Consider the following 22452-nt stretch of genomic DNA (forward strand, 5'->3'; position numbering starts at 1 on the left):
TAGCTGAAGGAATGACTCCTAAGACAGTCTGGAAGATGGACACAAATCCAGACCAGACAGCCTTAAAGAAATGCACAATCCCTGTAGTGCTCAAAGCGTTGAATATTCTGGATAGCAGCTCTCCAAAGTGTTTGGGGAAGTTGGTATTTACTAGGGATTGCATCTCGGCTGATTATTTTGCTATATGGAGAGCATAGGTCTCTCTAGCTGATGTCAACACAACTTGTATCTGGAACAGTAGGGCCTTTAGTCTGCTCAGCTTGCCATAATTTACATTAGTAGTATCAATGTGAGGCCACATTTCTGCTACTGTTATCGCTTGTGTGGAGGGGAATAAACATGTCCGCAACAGGTTACGATCTTGGAGACTGAAATTGCGTAGGCATTTCCTGGTCACATACAGCAACAGCTTTGGTCGCTCAGCACGACATAACTTCTATTCGAAAGTACATGAAATGCTGAACGAATCAAAGGGACGGGAGTACCCTGCAGAAAACAGACCCAAGTTTGCGACCCCCGCATTGCAAAGGCCACGAAGGGACATCTGTTTGCAAATCATTGAGTGACTAACAGTAGTCTCAAATTTACTTCAGCTAAGAAAGACCTCTGTTTTGCCGTTCAGACATTTCTATTCCAAGGGCAACTCCCACTTCTTTAACATAGCTATCGCCTAGCCGCTCATATCTGCCCACAGTAAGATGTTTCAAGCACTTTGAAAAGCGGTAGGAGCCACCCTGTCGATGGACTCTCCGCAACTGTGAAAGCCAGTTTTCCTAGATTTTCTATGTGAAGCATGGTGAAACTAGCTTCCCTTTTAGGCACTGTCTGTTCCCTGGATAAATTAAAAGCAGCAAACAAGTCACTGCCATTAATATACTTCCACGGAACGCAGCCGCTTTTCAGAATCTGTAGTGTCCAACCTAACTGCATTATAGAACGCAGTTGACTTTGTCCATGGTGTAAAAAGGACATATCATTCTGAATCATGTCAATAGCATATGACACTATGAAATTAAGGGAGTAAATCCTGTTGGGCAGAGTGTTCATGCCATTATCGACAACAGCTAAAGCCTTTTCCAAATTCTCTTTATCTATGTGCCTTAAACGTGCAGCAGCTTCTGTTTGAGAAAGCTTCCAGATCTCATTGGCATACATAAATCTTTTAGAGCGTGGCTTACTTGGCCCTAACAAGAAGTTTTGCAAGTCTCTATCTTCAGAAAGAGTATTAAGATGTTCTTTAACTGCTGCAAAGGTGTTAGTCAGCAACCATTGTTGGCATAGTTTACCTACACTGTATGTAATAACTATACCGAGTGCTGACCCGAGACAAAGCAGGGGTACGGCTAGCTAACCTTGAAACCCCCCTGAGGCATTCATAAAATGCGCCTGACACCCATTCGAGTCTACTGGCCACAAAAACCACCCACTGGGACTTGAAAGAGAGGAATTATAGAAACAAGTCTGAACCTTTGCACCTAGTTCTCCCTCAGTGACGTTCAGGAAGGACTGCCAATTGGTGAATTTCGCTTGTGTGGGGGATACTGGGCACATTAATTTCCTTCATCTTTGCTAACCTTAAACAGAATGTCTATTGAATGGTGTCATTTAAAAAGATCATTTGCACAGGAATAAGGCGCGGTCTAAAAAAGCCACCCTACCCTAAATCTGCCAGTCTTGTGTTCCCCATATACTCTTTACAACCATAGTGTTCTTCCAGTATTCGTAGCCTTCAACTGCAAGTTGGGAAATAAAGGACTCTGAATAAATCAATTCTGTGTTAGTTAGCAAAATTTTCCTAATTTTAGAAGGTGGTAACTTGAAATTGTATGACTCTGCATTTTTAATGTAATACCCAGAAAAATAAGTGAATTTATCTTGGTAATGTTTGGGGCTCTCCACAGGTGGAGCTGAATAGTGTTCCCACTATATGTAACTGAATAATGATCCGTGTCTAGTTGCATGGTGCAAGTAGTAATGTCGCCAGTTGTTATAGCAGAACATTTCCCCATAATTCTTTGTGTTAGTGTACACATCATCACTTTCAAATACAGTGTAATACTTAATTTCGTCTAACATGGAATCAAACTGCTTGGACATCCCAGTCATCAGATACAACACTAGGTGTAATTACATCAGTCAGAAATTTTGAAAACATACGGAATTTGAATGACCTCAGTAGCTCCATATATATATCTCAAATGGAACTTTATCCCACACAATCCTATCAGGAATCGGTTCTGCCGAAATGTTGACAAAGGACAAGTCTCTTCGGTCCTTATGTAAGGAAAGCTATGGAGAGAGAACTTCATTCACAGGCTCAACAGAGGAAAGATAAGGAAGGTAATGACCATTTATAAGCAAGAAGAAAACAGTCACAAAAACAATCCATAGACAAACTGCAAGCAATGTCAGAAATAACCACATATCGTTCCATGGATAAATGAAATAGCTAATTGTAAGCCATTGTACAGCTTAGATGTCTTTGAAATAGTTTCAATAGCAGGTGCGAATGAAGTTGGAGAAAAGTCATCAATGTAGATGAAGTAACAAGAAGCAGCCTCTGCAAACAGGAGCCAGAGCATTACTGGTGGAAGAAATTGCTGAAGCTCCTGTAAGACAGTAAGATGTTCACTTATGTCAAAAGGTGCATCTGCTACCACCAAACCAGGGCCATCGAGATGTGGGACATACATAGGTATCCCAAAGAGAACCTCATAAGGAGTACGTCTCCCCCCCCACCCACACCAAGTGCCTTCTTGGCAGATTATTCAGTGCTCTCTGGACCCCATATATGTGATGAAACCAGCTGCGGCCAGAACATAATACTGTAGCTGTTAAGGACTGCTTTAGATCTAGATTCCTTCTTTCCACAACCAAATTTCACTCGGGATGGTAGAGTGAGGAGTAATCGAGTTCAACACCCATTGTCCCCATGGTGTCCCTGAACGCCATAGAGGCAAAGGCAGGGCCCTGGTCCGAATGCTGCAACTGCATATGTACTGATAAAGATCAGCAAGTCTTTAATAACAGTTAAGAGCGTCAGCAGACCGCTGAGGCCATACCCACAGGAATCTAGAACACAAATCTACTGCAATTAGGATGTATTTGTATGTACCATCCGGTTGAAGTGGACCATAATGGTCCAAGTACACGCATTGTAGAGTCCTGTTGGACACTAAGAGGGATGTCTGTGGAGGGCGTTTGATGTTGCAGCCCTTTATCTGCTGGCAGATGTCTCAGCAAAGGACATATTGCTTGGTCTGCTTGTATAGACCAGGCCAACAGAAGCATTTCTGTAAGAGAGTTATTGTGGCCTCAATACCAGCATTTGCATAAGCGACACTCTAATGCGCTGCTTTAATTAGATCTAATCTCTAGTCTTTGCTGGTGATCACTTGATCTCCAACCCCAGGATGTGTTGCGTAAGCAACAATCTGTGCACTGATGTGGTAAGAGTATTTTGTAGGGTATGCTTTTGGTAAAGGCTTGTCTTCAGCTGAAGCTTTCCACAGCAGCCAAAATGTTATTATATAATCTTGTGTGAGAACAACTCACTGCAGCCACAGAAGCCGTAGCTACTGCTGACTTGGCCGCTTCATCAGCCAAAGTGTTGCCGATAACATGTACTCCTACATGTTGATGGCCCAATGTATGGACTACATGAGCAATTGGAAGCTTATCCATAAGATCAAACACCCTCCCACCAGAGTTCTGTTTTTTATGGTGTTTCCTTTGGAGTCCCTGAACCCATTCAATCACCAATGATTAAAGGTAATCACTGTAGGACTGGACACAGTAGTACGAATCACAGACAATCAAAATGAGTTGCTCTGGATCCGTATGCTCTAGCACGAAGATAAGGGCTTTGACTTCAGCCAGCTGGGCTGTGCAGTCTCATAGGGTCTGCGTGCAAGTATTGCAAGGGTGGAATATACCATCCTTCATCCCTCCACTCATGGCTGCGCAAGCGGGCAAGTATTGATGTTTGGTACGGCTGGCTGTGCTGAACCATCAGTGTAAATGACAGGATGGTATCTGTCAAGTGGCAAGATCTCTAGAGGTGCGGGGTACTCCTGTTCGTATTGGAGGAATTCTTGTATCTGAAGTTTTGGATCAAATATGTAATCAACATCTGTAGCAGTCAGGGAGGTTGCCAATTGAATCCAACGTAGGTGTAATGCTTTAGCGTTAGAAACGCTTGTTTTGGTGACAGCCTCTAAGGCTGGCACCGGAGTAACAACAATAATGCGTTTCCCTTGGGCAAGGGGCCTCTCCTTAATGACAGCCCTCTGTACTGCAGTTAGAATTTTTTCGATGGGTGCAAAGCGTTGTTATGCATTGGAATGTAAATGTAATTTATATGCTATGGGCACCGTGTTGCAATCATTAAAGGTGACATAAGTGAACCCAATGGCACCAGCAATTATTCTGATGACCATATTTGCTTTTGTTGTCACAAATGTGTAAGTGTTTTGCTTCTAGCATGTCTCGTTGCAATCCTCTAAGGATGTGTGTGTGTTCTACTGTTCAGTGTCTGCTAGAAAAATCAGGGCATATTAAGTCAGAGTGGCTTGATACGTTGTGCATAATCAGGAATGTATGTTCTGCCAAAGTTAAAGAAAATAAGTAAAGACTGTAGTTTCTGGATAGTATTGGGTGGCTGGAGGGGAGCACATTTCTCTAAAATGTGCGGGCCAGGCTCTTGCTCTCGTTTCATAGCTTGTATCCCAGGAACAATACACAGAGAAAAGCTATTTTAGTTTTCCTAATATTACATTTATAGCTAAGGGCTGCGAATCCTAGAATGATCCAATCGACCCTGGCAAGATGAATGCTGAGGTCGTCAACCATGAGATAGATGTCATCCATATAGGACAATGCCTCGTGATCATTAGCATGCAATATTGATGTTACGCGGGCTGAGTACAGCCCTGGGCTGTTCTTGTAGCATTGGGGCAAACAGCAGTAGCATTTTTGTGAGCCAAATGAGAATGCGCTTAGGTCCCGACTTTCATGCGCTACGTTTTGGCAGAAGAAACCATTGGAGATATCCACGGTTGTTTTATATTTCTTACGCACTATGTTGTGTATTAGTGCTGTACTGTGTGAATTTTGTTTTGCCTATGTGCGTACATGACTATTGAGGTGTCTGTAAATCTAAGACTATTCCGTATGAATGGTCTGGTTTTGCAACAGGGAATAACAGGTTATTCATTGCCTAGATACAGAGCTCAATTACTCTCTAGTACTCAAGCTGCGTTAGGATCTCCCTCACAGGAGCTTTGGCTCCGTGTTTAACAGGATATTGGGGCTGAGGCTGTGGTGTAGACCTAATAGGTATTGCATGGCAAGGAGAATCCTTGTCCCAGCCCACATGACTGCGGTACAGTGCAGGTGCTGCGCTAAAGCCCAATTGACAGCATATGCTTGTTTTACTGCCTCTGGAACAAGATCAGAGAAAGAAGGCAAAATTACATCTTCCCCACGTGGGAGCTTACGGACGTGCTCAGGTGGCCCGTCCCTCTTGGCCAACAGGATATCATAACTAAGTTCATCCCAGAATATCACACTAAGGGAGCACTCTATGCCTCCCTCAAATTGGCTATTTAAATCATAAACCCTCACGGGTGGGAAAATGCACCCATCTGCAGTCTCGACTGCAATAAAGTCACTAGTTGCTGTTGCATCCAGATGATCTGTCAGACTGACGACATATCGGGGGTCCTCTGCCACGCTGTGAGGCAGTGTCACTTCCCACGTCTTGTTCTTCAGAAATTTACTCAAGTGTACTGGCGTTTTTAATTGACAGTGCTGCCACTTTTTTCTTTTTAGCTGTGGGGACTTACTTCTTTTTGTCTGAAGACTGTGGTGAGCCCTTCTTCTGTTTCAGTTAGTCAGGACGTCACTCTGAACGGCCCGCTGTCTCGCTACGTTTATCCGGTGCATCCGGAAAAGAACGAGAGGGACGTGAATCATTATATCTATAAGGAGCTTTTATGTTTTCTGAGAATGTATCTCCTGTCGGAGTTCTCCGGGTGTGGATAATCTGCTCTCTGACTGTCTTTAATTTGTTTTTGTTTATCCAGACGCTTTTTAGAACCCTCCTGTGCTTGTTTAGTACCTTCTTTAGGGGTAATACCATGTATTTCAAGCTTTTTCGTCTTGGCTCCCAAACTATCCCGTCCTATACTGGTATAGGCATTGGAAATTATTTTCAGTAGCTGTTTCTCTTGTGCCAGGTGTGGTATCTCGGAGCATATGGCCAACACTACTGCTTCCCCTTTAATGTTACTGAATATGATTGAAGAGACTGTCAAAGTTACTCACTAACTTTATCTCCAAATCTAGGGCTGGTGCAGCCCTGTGTTCATTCTGAATCTGTTCTAACACTTCCGTGATAACATGCGTGGTAGTATAAAATCACAGTGAAGACTGTACCCCATGTGGCGCAGTCATCCACTGGGGGAACCATGCCGAAGGGAAGCACATTGTAAGATTTCTGTTTTTCCTGTGGTCCTGTATGGGGAAACCCAGCTTCCAGCCGATTAGTTTTCTGGGCTATCCAGAACAGGATTTTCTCTGGTTCTGTGGGCACTTTACCTTTGATAGAATGTTCTGTTTGCGGATTAATCCCAGTAGTAGCCAACTGGTATCCAGCAGGTGCTGGACGTGCTGGTGTTATGTTCAGCGTTCTCATTACGAACTGAACAAGTCGTCTATATAGTGTTACTATCTCAATGTACAGATTGCGCAGATCAGCTGCCTGAATGTTTTGTGTGTCTGGGTGAGGTGTATATGTGGCAAACACAGGAGACGTTGGTCCTTCGTTACCTCAGGGACCTAATTTCACGAGTTGGATTACATGTGGTAGGGCGCCATTAAACCAGTTCTAAAGTCATCGGAATTTCAAGATAGTGGTATGCTTGGTAGTGTTGTGGTACGTTTGCAATTCTGTATGTGTGGAATGTGTATGATCTTTGGTCATCCTGAGGAAAGGTGACCCAGGAGTAAAATGTTTTTGTTTGGTAAGCTTCACTGGCTTCTACAATGAACGTGAAATCCCTGACCTTGTCTGTTGAGCCATGCATTACTAGGTGCAGTGTTAATGCTTGTCCAGCATTCTCAGGAATGTCTATGACGTTAGCCATATTATGTAATGGGTAAAGAGATGGAAAACCAAGTGAGGAGAAAGTCCTTTTAACATGTTTTACGTTTGGATTTAAGAGTGCAACATCTCAGGAGGTCGTGGTTAAACGGGGATTACCCTTTTCTCCCACAAACAACATGTTTCAGTCATACAGAAGCAATGAAAGAGATGCAGTTAAGTTTTCAATAGGTTCCATTTAACAAGACTGCAATCTCCTGTAAATTGCAAGGGCTGCAATGATTAGGATAATAATGAACAATGTAGAGAAGAGAGTGGTAAAAATGAGTCATAAATACAAAGTCCCCACCATCTTGCAATAACATTAGATGGAAAGCAGGTATGAAATAGACCCTAATACCCTAGCATGATGAACCTCATCTCTAACCTGAAGAGAGCTAGGTGTGTTAAACCTAATCTGCCAGTACCATGTCCATGAGAAGCGTCCCCCAACCCTTGTTACCTTGGAATGAGGTCTCTAGATCAGACTCCGTGGGGACACGAAGACTGAATCAGCATCAAGGCGACGTGTAGCAGAGATAGCGTCAATGGCATCTGGTAGGAATCCCTCTATCTTGTCTGAGTGAGATGTATTTATACAGATCTTGTAGGATCCCTGATGCAGGTATGTTCCCAAATAATAGATAAAAAAGCATACTTGGCAGAGATAGCGTCAATGGCATCTGGTAGGAATCCCTCTATCTTGTCTGAGTGAGATGTATTTATACAGAACTTGTAGGACCCCTGATGCAGGTATGTTCCCAAATAATAGATAAAAAAAGCATACTTGGGGTGGCAATTACATAAACAATTCCCTGAAATCAAGCGAATTCTAAAAGACTAGCCGACGAACCACCCAAAGGAATGGGCAGGATATGGGCATGGTTAAAAGCCTGTAGAGAGATTACACCAGAGACCAGAGCGCATGCGAGCTTGACCCTAAAAAGGCAGCAAGACGGCAACATCCCCCAGCACAAAGAGCAGGTACTGCTTAGGAAACAAGAGTAAAACACAAGTTGGTGATTTTGAAAGAGATTTACCATCATTCCCTTTAAACACAAGTGCACCCGCTTTTTTAGGCTATTTATTTATTTTTAACAGGACTAAAGTTGCTGTAACTTGACAACTTCATAGGGAAAGTGACCTTTATTTTCCTTTAGAGAGACAAACACAAATGGCCAACATATCCCAAGAAGACTGTTTTAATCCGTGGTGTAACCACTGTGCCTAGATAAGACGAGTCTGTCATACGATGACAAAATAAGCTAGGCATGGCTTCTCTTTTTAGGGCTTCTTTGTCTATTAACTGAGTAGAATTGATGCTTTCCTTTGTCACCTGCTTGACTAGCTGGTACAAACTAAGAGGATCCCACTGATTTATTAGTCCCAGTGTCGTCAGGGAGGACTGTAGGTAAAGCCAAGCAGGAGAGCTAGGCTGCACAGATTTCCGCCCAAAGAAGGAAGCTTAGTGTGCCTTGAATTGCTGTCTTAAGTATGTAGCACAGGTTAGAAAATGCCCCATTTCTCGCAAGTGACTGTCTGACCAGGCCAAATTCCAGGCGAACACGGGCCGGCGACGTGTAATTTGGTAGATAGAACGGTGCCTTGAGCAGCTTGGTGACCATTTTATCCAATTGCACCCCATCTCTACCACTCAAACACTTTACTTCCATATGTTATTGTGGGAACTAATTTGGCTTGGATGACTTTCAATAGAGGGAGATATGTTGAACTGCCAATAGCGTTTTTAACACGTTTAAATACATAAGTAAGCCAAAGGGATTTTCAGCTGAGACTTGTATTCACACAGACTCTAAGGATCGATAAAAGGAACCATAACTGATTTAATGAGCCATTCACAGTTTCACTGTACCAGCCGTGTGTACTTACGTGTGCATGGCCTAATATTTGAGACAAGCATATGCTACTGGCAGGATCAGCCAGATAATGATGTAATGTAGAGCAATAGGTATTCTTTTGTCTTACTGAAGGCATAAGGAAGTAGTGTGACCAACTTGAACTACCAGTCCTCTTTCATACAAGGACAGTATATTTTGTGTAAGTGGTGTTATAGCGACCAGAGCAAAATTTAAAAATAAATAATTACTGCACGCCTTAAATAAGTGGTGCTAACTTCCGTAGATCAGGGACACGTACTAAACCAATAGACACAACCAGTGCCAACAGGTAACAGATTATATGGTAAAGATCTAACTACAATTTTATAATGCAGTATCTGCAGAACTGTGTAAACTAGAGATATGGTTAAAATAATTCTGGAATCAGACAAATTGTCTGCAGTCAACAAACTATTACAACGAAAGGGGTGATGAAGACAAACTGTTGCTCTAGACCAAAACAGAGCAGGCAATGGCTTAGACAAGGCTATTGGAACTATGTGGGTATGGAGGATAGAATTATGTGGCAGGGTTCACTAAATTATACAGCACATTACTGGGCAGTATTAATCTCTAAATTGTCATTTTAACAGACATTAATACTGCCTGGACAAATGTTAGACCTCTTCAGCGCTAGTGTAACACATGACTACAGCACTCATCATTTGAAAGGTGATTAAATAACCTCTGCAAAGGGTCTGTGTCTATGCGGCATCTGGTGCTGCTCCCGCCCCTTTCCCCAGGAACTACTGGGGGAAGTAGTTCCCCGGGAAAGGAACTACTATTTAAGCTACAAACACATTACTGCTTTACTCTGCAAATTATGCAGCAGCTGGTGGATTAAGTGGCAACTGCAATAAAACCACCATTATGTGAAAATAACAAATGAAAAATCTATAAGTCATACTTTTAAAGTTGTTTCCTTGGTGACTCAGGCTAGTTGGCTTTAAGGAACTTTTAGCTGTTGATTTGTCTGTTGAAATACACGCTACACAGATTATCACTTAGGTCTTATGTGTATCTTTAAAGCACTCAGAGGTTGATTCCTTTCCAAAACAGGCAGTTCAACTATTTTGGTTGGTCAGCGGAGCAGGACAGTCCCAAAGCTATGAGCTTTAAGGAGGACAAATACCATGAAAGTTTGGATTGCATGAAAAGTCTCACAGGACTAGTGAACAAGGTTTCTTCAAATTCTAGGTGAAGTAAGATTTAATAGCTTGGGGTAGGATATGGAGGTCCTGGTGGGAGGTCTGAGGAAAGCAATGCTGTGTATGTGGGTGGATGTGTGTGTGTGTGGGGGGGGGGGGGATATTTAAGACAGATAGTCACAGATCATATCAGTAATAGCAAGAATTCTGGATAAATGAAACATGGAGAAATCATCAGATGAAGCAAAAGAAAAGGAACGTGATGTGCAACCTTCAAAGGAGAAATAATAAAAAATACATAGTAGATTACTCTTAAACAAAGACACAATGGTTCTGAAAACACGCTGGCAGTAGACCCAGTGGGAGATGTGCGGAGACCGTTTTAGCACGTGTCAACAGAACATCTAGCGGGGAAAAAAGGAGGTGGGGGGAGCTGCAATGCTCTCACTGCCGCAAAGATGGCAAGGATTACAAGGAGCCCTATAACACTGAAAAGTTAGATTCCATGGCACGCTGTATCCTGAACGGACAATGATGTGTACAACAGCAAATGTTCTATGCTTCCTACAGAGCAACATAAGAAAAGCCAAAATACCAACACAAGTATAGCATTTCAAAATTAATCTACTCCAAGGCACAATTAAACCCTTGATACGTGCTCTTGAGAGGATGGCAATGGCAGCTCACTTCTAGAAACTTAACATCAATAAAAACGGAGGGCATGCAACCTCCCGGGAATGTCAATATATAAATATTGGTGGAGTGCAAACATTATTAATAAAAATGGTGTCACTTAAATATAATGTGAAATAACATGTATTAAAAAGGCCTAACTAAAATCAAGTATTAGTAAATAAAAACAGTGGATATGGTGGCCACCATAAACAATGTGTATTACTATGGAATAAAAACTGTCTAATGTGTTTTGCTTAACAATAATCAAATATGCAGGAAAAGATTAGCAATAATATGCACTAAAGGAATAATATTATGAAATATTTTTTTCTTCATGTTTTAGCATTGTTTTTTTAAAGGCCGCACATTTTAGTAATTTTCCAGAGGCACAATATTAAAAGTATTAACTCTGCAAAATGTTTCTTCAAGCATCCTGTGTGACTTGCTTACTGTGGAAAAATTATGTCCCTTGCTTGTAGCATTTGTTACCTGAGATGAGATAATGTACGAACTAAACAATAGAGTTCAGTGCTCAAAGTCGTGGTAAATGTTACAATATTTGTGTATGCTCAGGTTTTAGTTTTTGGCAGGAAACATGTATTTCTACATTACTTAAATGTAATTTTTGAGAGGCAGCTAGAGATCAAGAGCGAGAGAAGAAGAACATGGTGATTATTGAATGTTTTATGATAAATAGTGTGTCTAGCTTGAGATTCGTTTGATCATTTGGTCAGCCTGTACTCTTTCTGTACTTAAATAATTTGGTCTTGCATTTGATTTACGTGATCTTCACATTGTTAATCTAGAGGGCAATAAATGTTTGAAATTTATTAAACTGATTTGGTGATTCATGGCCACATAGGTCATGGTGCGTAGAAATTACTGACTCCAAATTGAAATCAATGCTTATTGATTTTATATTGTTAATGATGACTGTTAGGACGTTATCACACTCCTATCTGAGTCAAAAGGTTCAGGTCGACCTCTAAGGGTAATAGATGGTTATCCTATATGTGTCACCTTATAAATAAAATATCGAGAAATATACAAAAGCTGGACATGCCAACATTATTAGCTACCATTATTGTTTTATACCCTGGGCAGTCTTGTAGTCGCTACAGTACCTGCAGAAGTTATTCTGCACACATCATATCCAGACATAGTCTCGGTAATTTTGAAGAGTGAGCATTTTGTTAATTCTAATCCTAGCTCCTAAACTCAGGCAGAACGGGGTGAATATTCGACAAGTAAATATCCGCAAAGTTATGTGAGATACATTAATGAACTGTGACCCATTGATATGTATATGTTGCTTTCCCCTTTTTGAGACAGATCTTACTAAAGATATGCAGTGACCCACTCTTTCTGGAGGTACATTTTTACCTTGCGTCAAACACTTTTCTCACAGGAAATAAGAAAGGTTCGACCATGAAACATCACCGCTTGCATGATGGTGACTAAAAGGGGGCAAAGTGTGCTTTGAAATTTGTCAACTTTCAAGGATTAATTAATAAATGATGTAAATTATAAACTCTATACCCAAGTCCAAGAACGGTCATCCACATGGCTCACTTAAGTTCCTCTATTAGTATCCAAAACGCATATAATACCAGTGAAATGGTTTCAAAAATGTTCACTAGCGTATTTTCAAGGACCCACCAATATTGGAACATTAGACTACTAAGCGCCAGTCATAACACACAAGGACAAACCAGATGATACCAGAGTTTTTCTATTGGAATGCAGGCGAGGCTATGATGTGTCAGGTGGGTAAATGATTCAGTATTGGCAAAATCCCCAATAAATTGTTTATGGCCGTTCTGTTCTGAGGCCCTAACCTTCAAGTTATTTCTAAAGCTACTCCATGAGCTGCATGTATCCAGCACATGTGGATGGGGGCAGAAATGACACCGGAGTTTAAAAGAATCAGCCACAGTGATCCCATTAACAAGAGGCTTAATGGAGAACATTAAAAACACAATTTTCTAAAATAGTTTTGTTCAGAAATTATCAGTACAGTTGCCTAAGCTTTCCTATTTATTCAACCAGTATGGCATTTTTTGTATCTCTAATAATAAGGCACTGTGCACAGCATTTGCTGATTTTAAGTGAGCATTTGAGTGTCACAGGGTAGAAATTGCTCTCTCATATGAGTTTCCAGATAATCGACCAAATCTAAGCATCCAATTACACATACTTATGCAAAGGTAAAATAGGACCCAAAAGAGAGACCAATTAACTTATACAGGTTAACAGAGAAGTATGCCAAGGATGTGTTTATGCTAGAACTTCAAGCACCTTTTTTTGTCAATGGTGTGACTGACCAAATTCTGGTAGTTCACAGGATGGATGCTCCCTAGATTTGCATGGCTCATTATTTGCATAAGACACTCTTCTAATATCAAAAACCCTGATGGGGCCACAAAACCTTAGGAATACATTCTCCAATGTCTGTCAGTAATAGGGTAATTCAATAAACATGGCAAAAGCAACATTTATGGTCTTTAAGCCAAAAAAGATCCTTCCAGTGTAACCACTCTTTGGAGGACTTTTGAATATCAACTGTCTAGGAACAGAATTACTTGGGCATTCAAGTGGCTTTAAATGACTCTTCATAAGCAGGATAACAAAAGTACCCCAAAGTTGAACCACAGGGCTAACACCACACTGGGATTAGGCAGGATTCTGTGTCCTCGTGCCATCTACTCCCTTACTGTGGTCTACAGTGCACATGCATAATCAACTGTCCTATTTGTTTAATCTAGAACACTCAATAGATTATGACCAAAGACCCACTTTTCTTTTTTTATAAACACTTAAGATAGCTATCAGGACCTTTTTCTATTCCCTTATCCCTGAAACTAGGGACCAAGAACCTAGAGCAGGGGTTCCCCCACCTGTGGTCCAGGGGCCCCTGGGAGTCCGCTAGGCCTTCTCAGGGGTTCGCAACTGCTTGGCGAATTAAATAATATTGACAGATTAATAAACTGCATATAAATAAAGTGGCTAAATGAGCAATTAGCCACTTTAAAATTAAATTCGTATTCCCAGATTGGTTTGTGGTAGCAGTGCATGTGCATCAAACAGACTATAGTATGTGCGATGTGTGGCTTCAACTGAATTTAGAAAACCTTCCAATTAGCATAATGTTTTTAATGTATACTTCTTTGCAGAGTAAATTATTATTTGTGTGTTTGATGAATGCTTGTTGCTGTGTTTTTTTGTGTAGTGTTTGGCCATTCAAATTATCAATGTTTAGGATGGGGTCCCTAGCTTCCAGTAATAATTTAGTTGTGGATCCCCAGGTTCCAATAAGGATTCAGTGGGGGGTCCCCAGGTTTCAGTAAAGATAACGTGGAGGCCCACAGAAGTCTTTGATAACCACCAATCTAAAGCATGTCGAGAAGAGGAGATCACAACTAGATTGGCCTCAACCCTGATCAAATGTTGGCTGCACTTCAAGAGGTCCCAAAAATTAGAAAGGACCTAAACTTGTCTTGAATTTTCCATATTCATCACATTTTTTAAAGATTAGGCCTGTCTCAATATTGCAATAATCCAGACATTCATAAGTTTGCCTTAATAAAAATGTATGAGAAATACACAGATCAAAAGTAGGGTATTGAAGGCCCAACATGTAACATGACTTTGTGGAGGCTTTTAAGAGTTTCTAACACATGCTATGCTTTGAAATGTAGTTTGATAATATAAATCCTTAACTTGCTAAAGGTTTGTATTTTTAAGTTTACACTGTGCATTTTTGCCTCTGGCAAATTATATAAATAAGTGGCCTTCAAATGTTTTGCTTTCAAAATTCTGTTAGCACATCGACCAAATCGATTAAACAGAAACCAACTTTTTATTGCGCTGACCATGCTATGAAATTAAAATGAAATGGATTGTCCCAGGCTTTTCGAATTTCGGCATAAGGCTCCCATGGCTGTTATTTGTGCATGTATATATCAGATACAACAGGCTTCGAAGTCCTTGCATTGTAGCAATTGTTATAGCTGGCCAGGATAGTTAAAACTAAGGGGATTATTACAATTTTGGTGGTTGAACCGCCCGAATTTCAATACGGCTGTGGTGAGGCACCTAACAAGCCAGCGGCCTCACCACTGTCTTAATACGACGTTTCCAGCGGGTTGACCTGTGGAAATGTCGTATTACGATGTTCCAGCCAATCAGTCTGGCGCAAATAGTGCAGTGGCATTCACCTCGGCTCCCTCAGGGAGCCGAGGCCAATGCAGTTGCAGACATCACCCTCAGACTGTGCACTGTCTGCTGTAGCAGACAGTGCACTTTCCAAGGGTGCTGACATGGGGGCCCCTCGACTACCCACAACGAGTTGTGGGCAGTGCAGCCCCCCCACCCCCGCTTGTGGCCCACCAACTCTGCCTTTCTGCCACCCTTTTCATGGTGGGGACCATGCCATAAAATGGCTGGCGGAAAAGAAAGTTGTGATCAGCACAGTGGTGCCAAACTTGGCACTGCCGTGGTTGACCATGACTTTCACCGCCTCCAACCTGTCTAGATCCCTCATCTAAGCTGAGTCCACGGTCCGATCACCAGGATCGTAATCTGGCGGTCAGACTGCAAGGTTTGTGGCAGTCAGACTGCAAGTCTGGCGGACCGCCAAACTCGTATTGAGGCCCTAAGTGTTTGTCATTTACCCCATTGATACAGGTCTCTAATTATCTGTGAAATACGAGATGTCCTCTAAAAAATATATAATATTTGATTTGCTGCTGTATAAGGAAACTACCTTATTTCCACGAACTAACTTTTCACACCTAATGTTGAATTTTCAGAATTTTTCGATTAGGATTATCATAATTTGAAACAGCATATGCAAGGATGATAAATGTATTGAAAAATAAAAAAAACACTTGACGAACCTGTGATAGATAAATAAATTTCCAATTTATAGTTTAATGACATTTTATTTGGTGCTAAAATGCTGTGTGTTTTTAAACTAAGTTTAAAAAAAAAATTGTATTTGATGACTGTGTAAATTGTCATAAGGGCAGATTATCTCAAATAAACTATTTGACTTGAAATTGCAGAGTCTGAACAGCACAATATTATACTCCTTTATCAACTAACAAACTTCATACCTAGCCCTCCGATTATAGTACTTTCATGATGTGCATTTGTGATTCATGATGCTGCAATGGCCCCACTCACCATACATGCGTTACAAATTATGTGCATGTGCATGCGTCTTGACATAGCTGCCTTTTTGCTTCAATTAATGCTTCAAGACGGCAAATTAAAAAATATATATTCAATTTGTCTCAAAGTGATTATTTAAATAGAAAGGAGAAGCCTGCAGCACTTTGCAGCTGCCAGGGCCTTAAGTAAGGAAAAAACAAGAATGGGATGGAGAGTAACAGTGAAGAAGGCAGGTAGGGTGTGGATAAGTGGGCAGTGGGGAGGTGGATGGCAACTAAGTGAGCTGGTTCCAGGGGATACATAAATTCATTAAAAAAAATAAAAATAAAAAGGGATGGACTGGTGAACCAACATGCGAGCTGGGAGGGTGCCTGGTGGGAGATGAGCAATATGGAGAGTAACCAGGGACATTGGAGTGGGACAGCAGCACAGAGGAGACTGCAAGAAAACACGTATTCCATAGGAGTGCTGCATTAAAAGAGTTGCCCCCTGACTCAAAGCCGTGGAAGTCATCATTCAAAAGGATGGCAAAGAAGCTACACAACAGGAGAGCAAAATGCACAGTAAGAGGAATAAAAGCCATCAGTTAAGCAAATGAGACAGACAGGAATCGCCACCCCATGATAAGCAATGAGCTGTCCCAAAGCCCATTGTAAGTATTGACATTGCCCATAGTAGCTCTTCCACAACAAAACAGCTAAACGTGGTTTGCAAGCCAGACCAAAAAAAACCACACTGAGGTGATAAAATACAAAATGTCGGTCCTACATGCCAATATACACCATTCATGCGGGAGACTCAATTTTTGAAGCCAAAAATTACTTTATTTTGGCTGTCTCCTGTCTAATATTGTCTTTGCTTTAATGGAAGTAAAAGGGAGAAATAAAAAAAAACCGATAATCGGGAGACTGTAAGTGCCCTTTTTCCTCTTCTAAAAGGTTGTCATGTATGGCAGGTGCACATTTTTCTGATCACAATTCACGTTCCAAACCGACAACAAGATGCATGAAAATAAAATACACACACAAAAAAATGTCTTGGCTAACGCCAAACAAAGCGCACAAATATTAAAAAATTCAATTTTGAAAGACGTAAACAGGAACTGTAGTTTTGAAAGAAAACCATTCCAACTAAGCCAAAAAATTATTTGCTAAAATTACGTTTGTCCTCCTGCCAACTAAGGATTACCAGAAAAGATGGCGGGCAGAGCCAGATAATGTTTGCAGAATAGAATCCCCATGGAGACCATGCTGTGGTTTCTAAAGATTCGGAGATAAGTATCTCTGGAGAAGGGTGCAATGTTATCAAATAAATATTGGCACAGCACAAACTAGGGTTTGTTCAGTGACGGCAATCCATAAAACCGGTGTTTTAGATTAAGACAAAGATGATAAAATTATACATTATATTTTTTTTTTTTTACTGATGCTTAGCAAAAGTGAAGTGAAATATTTTCGATACGATAAAAAAAAAAAAAAAAAAAAAATCACTTTTTAAACTGGTTATTTTTGTTCAATAGTTACGTAAACAAAGAATGTGTCAATAAGAATAAGGAAAAGCAGACAGTGATTAACTAAAAGCGGACTTTGATGCATCCTGTGTGACAACAAAGTGGTTTATGGCAGAAACCTATTTTGCCATTTTCCTATGGGAATGCGCAGTGTTTTGGCCAGGAATGCAATATGCATTTAGGTGGGTATACCGGAACTAGTGCTCCAGTATCACTGGACCATTTACCGATAGAACACATGTATAGTACAACTACTAGGAGTTCCCTTTCTACGCTGTTTGCGACCTTTGACCCAATACATAAATAGTACTGAGGCATGATCTCCAGGTGGCTCCCCACACTCTACATAAAATGTGCACCGACCAACATCTCCAGCACTCTTCTACCGTCCTCCACACCAAGGCAAGTAAATTCCAGAAGTTCACCCTATAATGTTGGCCATCATTCATGGCAGCCATACGACAAAGAAAATAGGTTATACCTGTAGAAAAATATATTTTTAACTAGCTAGCAGCCAGTTTCTTAAACAAAAGTAGCGGAGCATAACGTGGTAGACCATGCTAAAATCTGCACTCCATAATACTATTGATCCCCACTGCTCTTCTGGCCAACACAATTCCCAGACTGTAATCGATTTGCCCAGTTTCAAGATTTTAAAAGAAAATGCCATAAGAAGTCAAGTGGTTGTTTGGAGACAGGGACTGGCTACAATGCCAAGCCACTTCTTTTTTAGGTTAAGCTAGGCAACGCGCAAGCGCAAGTGTCTTCACCATGTTCTGATCTAAATCTGTGGGCTTTAACCACACCCATATCACGCCCATCACTTTAATTTGTTCCTTGGGCTGCCTTTCAAAATTCCCTTTATTTAGTAGGAAAACGCTTCACGTTTGTCCCACCTTTGAAGCTGCTTGTTACCACCTTGCAGACTGACCCTGTTACATGGATGACTGCACGATGGGCCATACAGATTTGTGTGCCGCACTATTTTTTTCTTTTGCCTCAGCACTTTGAACTGCATAGCCATGCCGCTTCTTCCTCTTCCTTGTTCAAAGTTGTGCTTTACGCATAATTCCTTTCCAAATTGAGACCCGGCTCAATGTTTTCCATGCATCTTCATTTACTTTAACTTGGTAATTCCACTGAAGTCAAGGAGAGCAACTTATATCTCAGCTTTTGTTAGATTTCTTTTGCTGGGGTATTCCATGTTCGCTAGGGTCTTTCAAGTACGGCTTTTTTACCTCCTTTAACAGTTGGGCTCAGAATTATGGACTTAACTGAAAGCACTCCCTAGTTTCCTCCGTTTAGTAACAGCCCCTGTGTGCCCTGGTATTTTGGTAGTTTTCATTTTAGATCTTTCTATGGCTAACGTGCCACCTAGTAGCTTTTTTTAATAGCTTTTTTTAATAGCCGCTTCGTTATACTTTTATATAGTCACAAAAACAGTTTTTATAGCTACGTATTTACTAATGTTAATAGTCCTGCTTTACAGGCAAAACCCTAAATATAAACGTACATACAATCACTTTAGAAAAACACATGACACCGTAGATACTTCAGTGGTGTAGTTTGTAAAAAAAGGATATGTTACATACTTTATATTTTCTAGCCGTTCATGCCTACGAAATGAAATAAAAGCATGCTTCAGTTTTTTGTTTTTTTTCTCGTATAGTTATTTGCTGAAGTGTAATTATACATGCCTTGGAATGACCCAAGAACCTGGCTGCCCTTTAACAGTAATTGTATTCTGGGAATTGTATTTCTGATTCATCTTCAAATCAGTGAGTTGGAGAAAAAAAAAAGTAGAAAGCCAGACCTGAAAGATGGCCCTTTTGTTGATACAGAGTCCTCTGGTAGCAGCTGTAATGTGTCAATATGTCACCTCTAGCGACACCTACGACCCAGGCCTGTTTTCATGCTCTGGATTTGTGCACTCATCATTCTAAACAATGCAAAGGCGACAAGCTCAGAAATTACCATGATGTGGGCTAAAAACTCGGCACTGGCCAACGGAGTCAAACATGGCATGGAGGCTTCTAGGCCGCATAGCGGTCAGCCTGACAACCAGACCCTCTAGCCCCCCCGCTCTTAGTCCACCCGGCTCCATGTTTAAGCAGCTCATCCGGCCCAGGCTTTTCTGTGGCCTTCTACAAATTGAAGTGCTGTATATTCCATTATACAATCAGGACTACAAGTCCCAGAACGCAAAAACAGAACACCTGCACTGGCTGACTACTCATGCGAGGACCTGGTAAACTTGGGCAGATGGAGGAGGCTCAGGCGTTTCTGAAAGACAGGACATCTAGCACTGCAACGACTCCAGAGGAACAGAAGGTGGATGGGAATAAAATATCAGGTCAGAACATTTCTGGAACCTTCTTGCTGTCAAACAGGACCATGTTAGGAGAGCAGATAGTCTGCTTTAATAGACTGATGAATCTACCCTTTTGTGTTTTTGCTCCACCTCAGACGTTTACGGCCATTACCCCTTTCTTCTTGTCTCCTTCATCCCTTTTCACCTCTTCTTGCACCCTGTGGGTGGTGTTCTGCTGGGGGGGCTTCATGTTCTAATATTCAATGGAGGTTCACTTGTAGTAATGCTTTACGCCGGAACTTGCAGCGCAGACCACGTTACGGTGGCTGTTTTTATCCCCAATAAAGGTTTTTATTGGGTTTACATGATGATTGTATATGTTTCATTAATCTCTCCTTATTGCAATTAGGACGATGATTCAGGCCAACGTAACATCCTTGCTACACTATGACTGTTTGAACACCTGATATGTTTGGGTGACTCTTCTAGTTTATTTCTCGTTACTCCTCTGTGGCTGTCTTGTGTCTTTTTTTTGTGGGTAAACAAATTGTAACAAGTAAACCAATACCTTCAAATCGAATACCCCTCTCAAAAGAGGCCAATAATCGCACCCCTACCACTGAACTTACGAATGCTGCAACACAGGTGGAATTTCTGGATCCATCAATGCACCTCAGAAATGTACATTTCTATCACTCCTATATTTATTAATCAAGTTGGGGGAACTTACGGATGCAAGGTACTTTTTTGAACTAACTCATAATTATGCGCAAGAAATGTATTAATCTGACACGCTGAGAAAAATAAATATTTAACAATGATGTTTGAAGCAATAAACATGTATCTACAAAATGTTAACCGTGATATCTTATTTAAGCATACAAAAAATACCAATTACCTATGTTTATTAGTGTAGTTTAAGAGAAAGCAACTTGCTAACTGGTATCTGTTGTGTAAAGAAATTAGATTCTAACAGCGAACCTTTCTCTCATTGGAAGTCATTTTGGAGCAGCATTTTCCATCAAACAAGAAACACCTGCACAATAGACCACTCAGTCAATCTCGCTGCATTACCTGTTGATGTCGCCCACTAGAGAAGGCATACTGAACTGAGTGAGTGGGGTATCGTCCTGGTTCTGCACTGAAGGCTCCTTGATTAGGAGGGTATCCCGAACTGGACATTATGGGTCAATGATCCTCACCAGGATACGCAGCCGCGGCTACCCGGCAACCATGTTTCCAGGATACTGCCTGAAGGGAAGAACAAATATGGTCAGTAATGAGGCCTGAAGCATCAACATGTTCTATATCCTTGAAGCACCTGGTGCTTTAAAAGCATCACGCAACCAATTCACAATTATAGTATTTAAAGGCCCGGCCTAAGCTGAAGCAGGAATGAAGAACTAGGCTGTGAAATATACTGAATCAAAGTCTGCAGGTAGAACCAAACTATACACAGGCCAGGAAAATGCCAATAACTTTCACAAAGACTAGGGGATGGGTGTGAAAAATATTGCCTGGGGATGGTCTGAAAAAAAAATCACTGCAAAAAAAAGTGTATATGAAAGGAACCTTTTGATGTGCGCTACTTAGGTTGCGCTTAGTTATTGATATGGTATGGTGTCCTCGTGGCAGGGCACTCTGGATGATTTAACGCCAGGTCCATGTAATAAATAGCCACTACAAACTGGTGGCCACTTTCTTTGTTAAATCTTTCCAAGGCAATACGATAACAGTGTATTTTGCCAATACTTTGAACACTGGGTAGACAAACTGCTTTCCTTATTGTTACTACAAACTCCCAATATGTTTTGCAGTTATCACTGTTTGATCTCTGCAGCAGTTAAAGTTAAGAAACAAATGGACTAATTGTTCTCTACTTCGTTTTAGCTACGTGTAATTGCAAGAATTATCAATTATTTGCATTTTATAGCCGGTGTATGTGGAATACTAAAAATAAAAATCGCTCTATTAGACACGCTAACGCACTATTGTTCAGCATAATTATATTGTGAAATATGAGGCTTCAATGGAGGGGATGCCTTTATAGTTGTTTCTATATTAAAAGTGGGAAATATACGTAGTTTAAAGCAATAAAATTGGTAAAGACCCAACCTAATGAAATGGTTTCACAAGATGGAAATGTATATTCCAAACAATTGCTTGACTGTAACGTATACTACCTTTGCACATCTTACGGCTCTCGCAAATATCTATATTGAACCACACTCAATTAAGATTTTAAGACCCGGTCCAATACAAAAGAAATCTATTTTAAATGACTGACTCCGGGCTTTGATATAATTTACCAATTAAATTTAGAGCCAAGAAAGTGAATACTGCTGTTCAAAGTAATTAGCAATTGCAGCCAATCGTTTTTTTTTTGTTTTTTTTTAAATTGAGGCAGTGTGTTGCTTTGCTGGCAAATAAGGGCCATGTTACTTCAATTGAATGAATAAATCATCATTTATTTTACCACTTGAAAAGCCTTGAAATTATTTGTTAGGCCTTCGCACACACTGTCAATCAGATTCAACAGAAAATAATGCTTCAGAAGAACCAACTGTGAACACACGGCGCTTTTTTGAGGA

The 22452-nt window shown here is 40.9% G+C and overlaps 1 protein-coding gene across 16 annotated transcripts in view; it reads right to left on the minus strand.

Moving 5' to 3' along the window:
- The window catches only part of NCOR1 (nuclear receptor corepressor 1), a 1251773-nt gene that overhangs the window by 1172616 nt on the left and 56705 nt on the right, over nt 1–22452 (minus strand). For all 16 annotated transcript variants that reach the window (XM_069226323.1, XM_069226317.1, XM_069226319.1 and 13 more), the window contains exon 2: nt 20936–21112. In XM_069226323.1, coding sequence (XP_069082424.1) covers nt 20936–21043 — 108 coding nt within the window. In that variant the 5' untranslated portion in view covers nt 21044–21112. The remainder of the gene's footprint in view (nt 1–20935; nt 21113–22452) is intronic.

The sequence above is a fragment of the Pleurodeles waltl genome, chromosome 3_1, assembly GCF_031143425.1.
Source record: "Pleurodeles waltl isolate 20211129_DDA chromosome 3_1, aPleWal1.hap1.20221129, whole genome shotgun sequence".
Lineage (NCBI taxonomy): Eukaryota > Metazoa > Chordata > Amphibia > Caudata > Salamandridae > Pleurodeles > Pleurodeles waltl.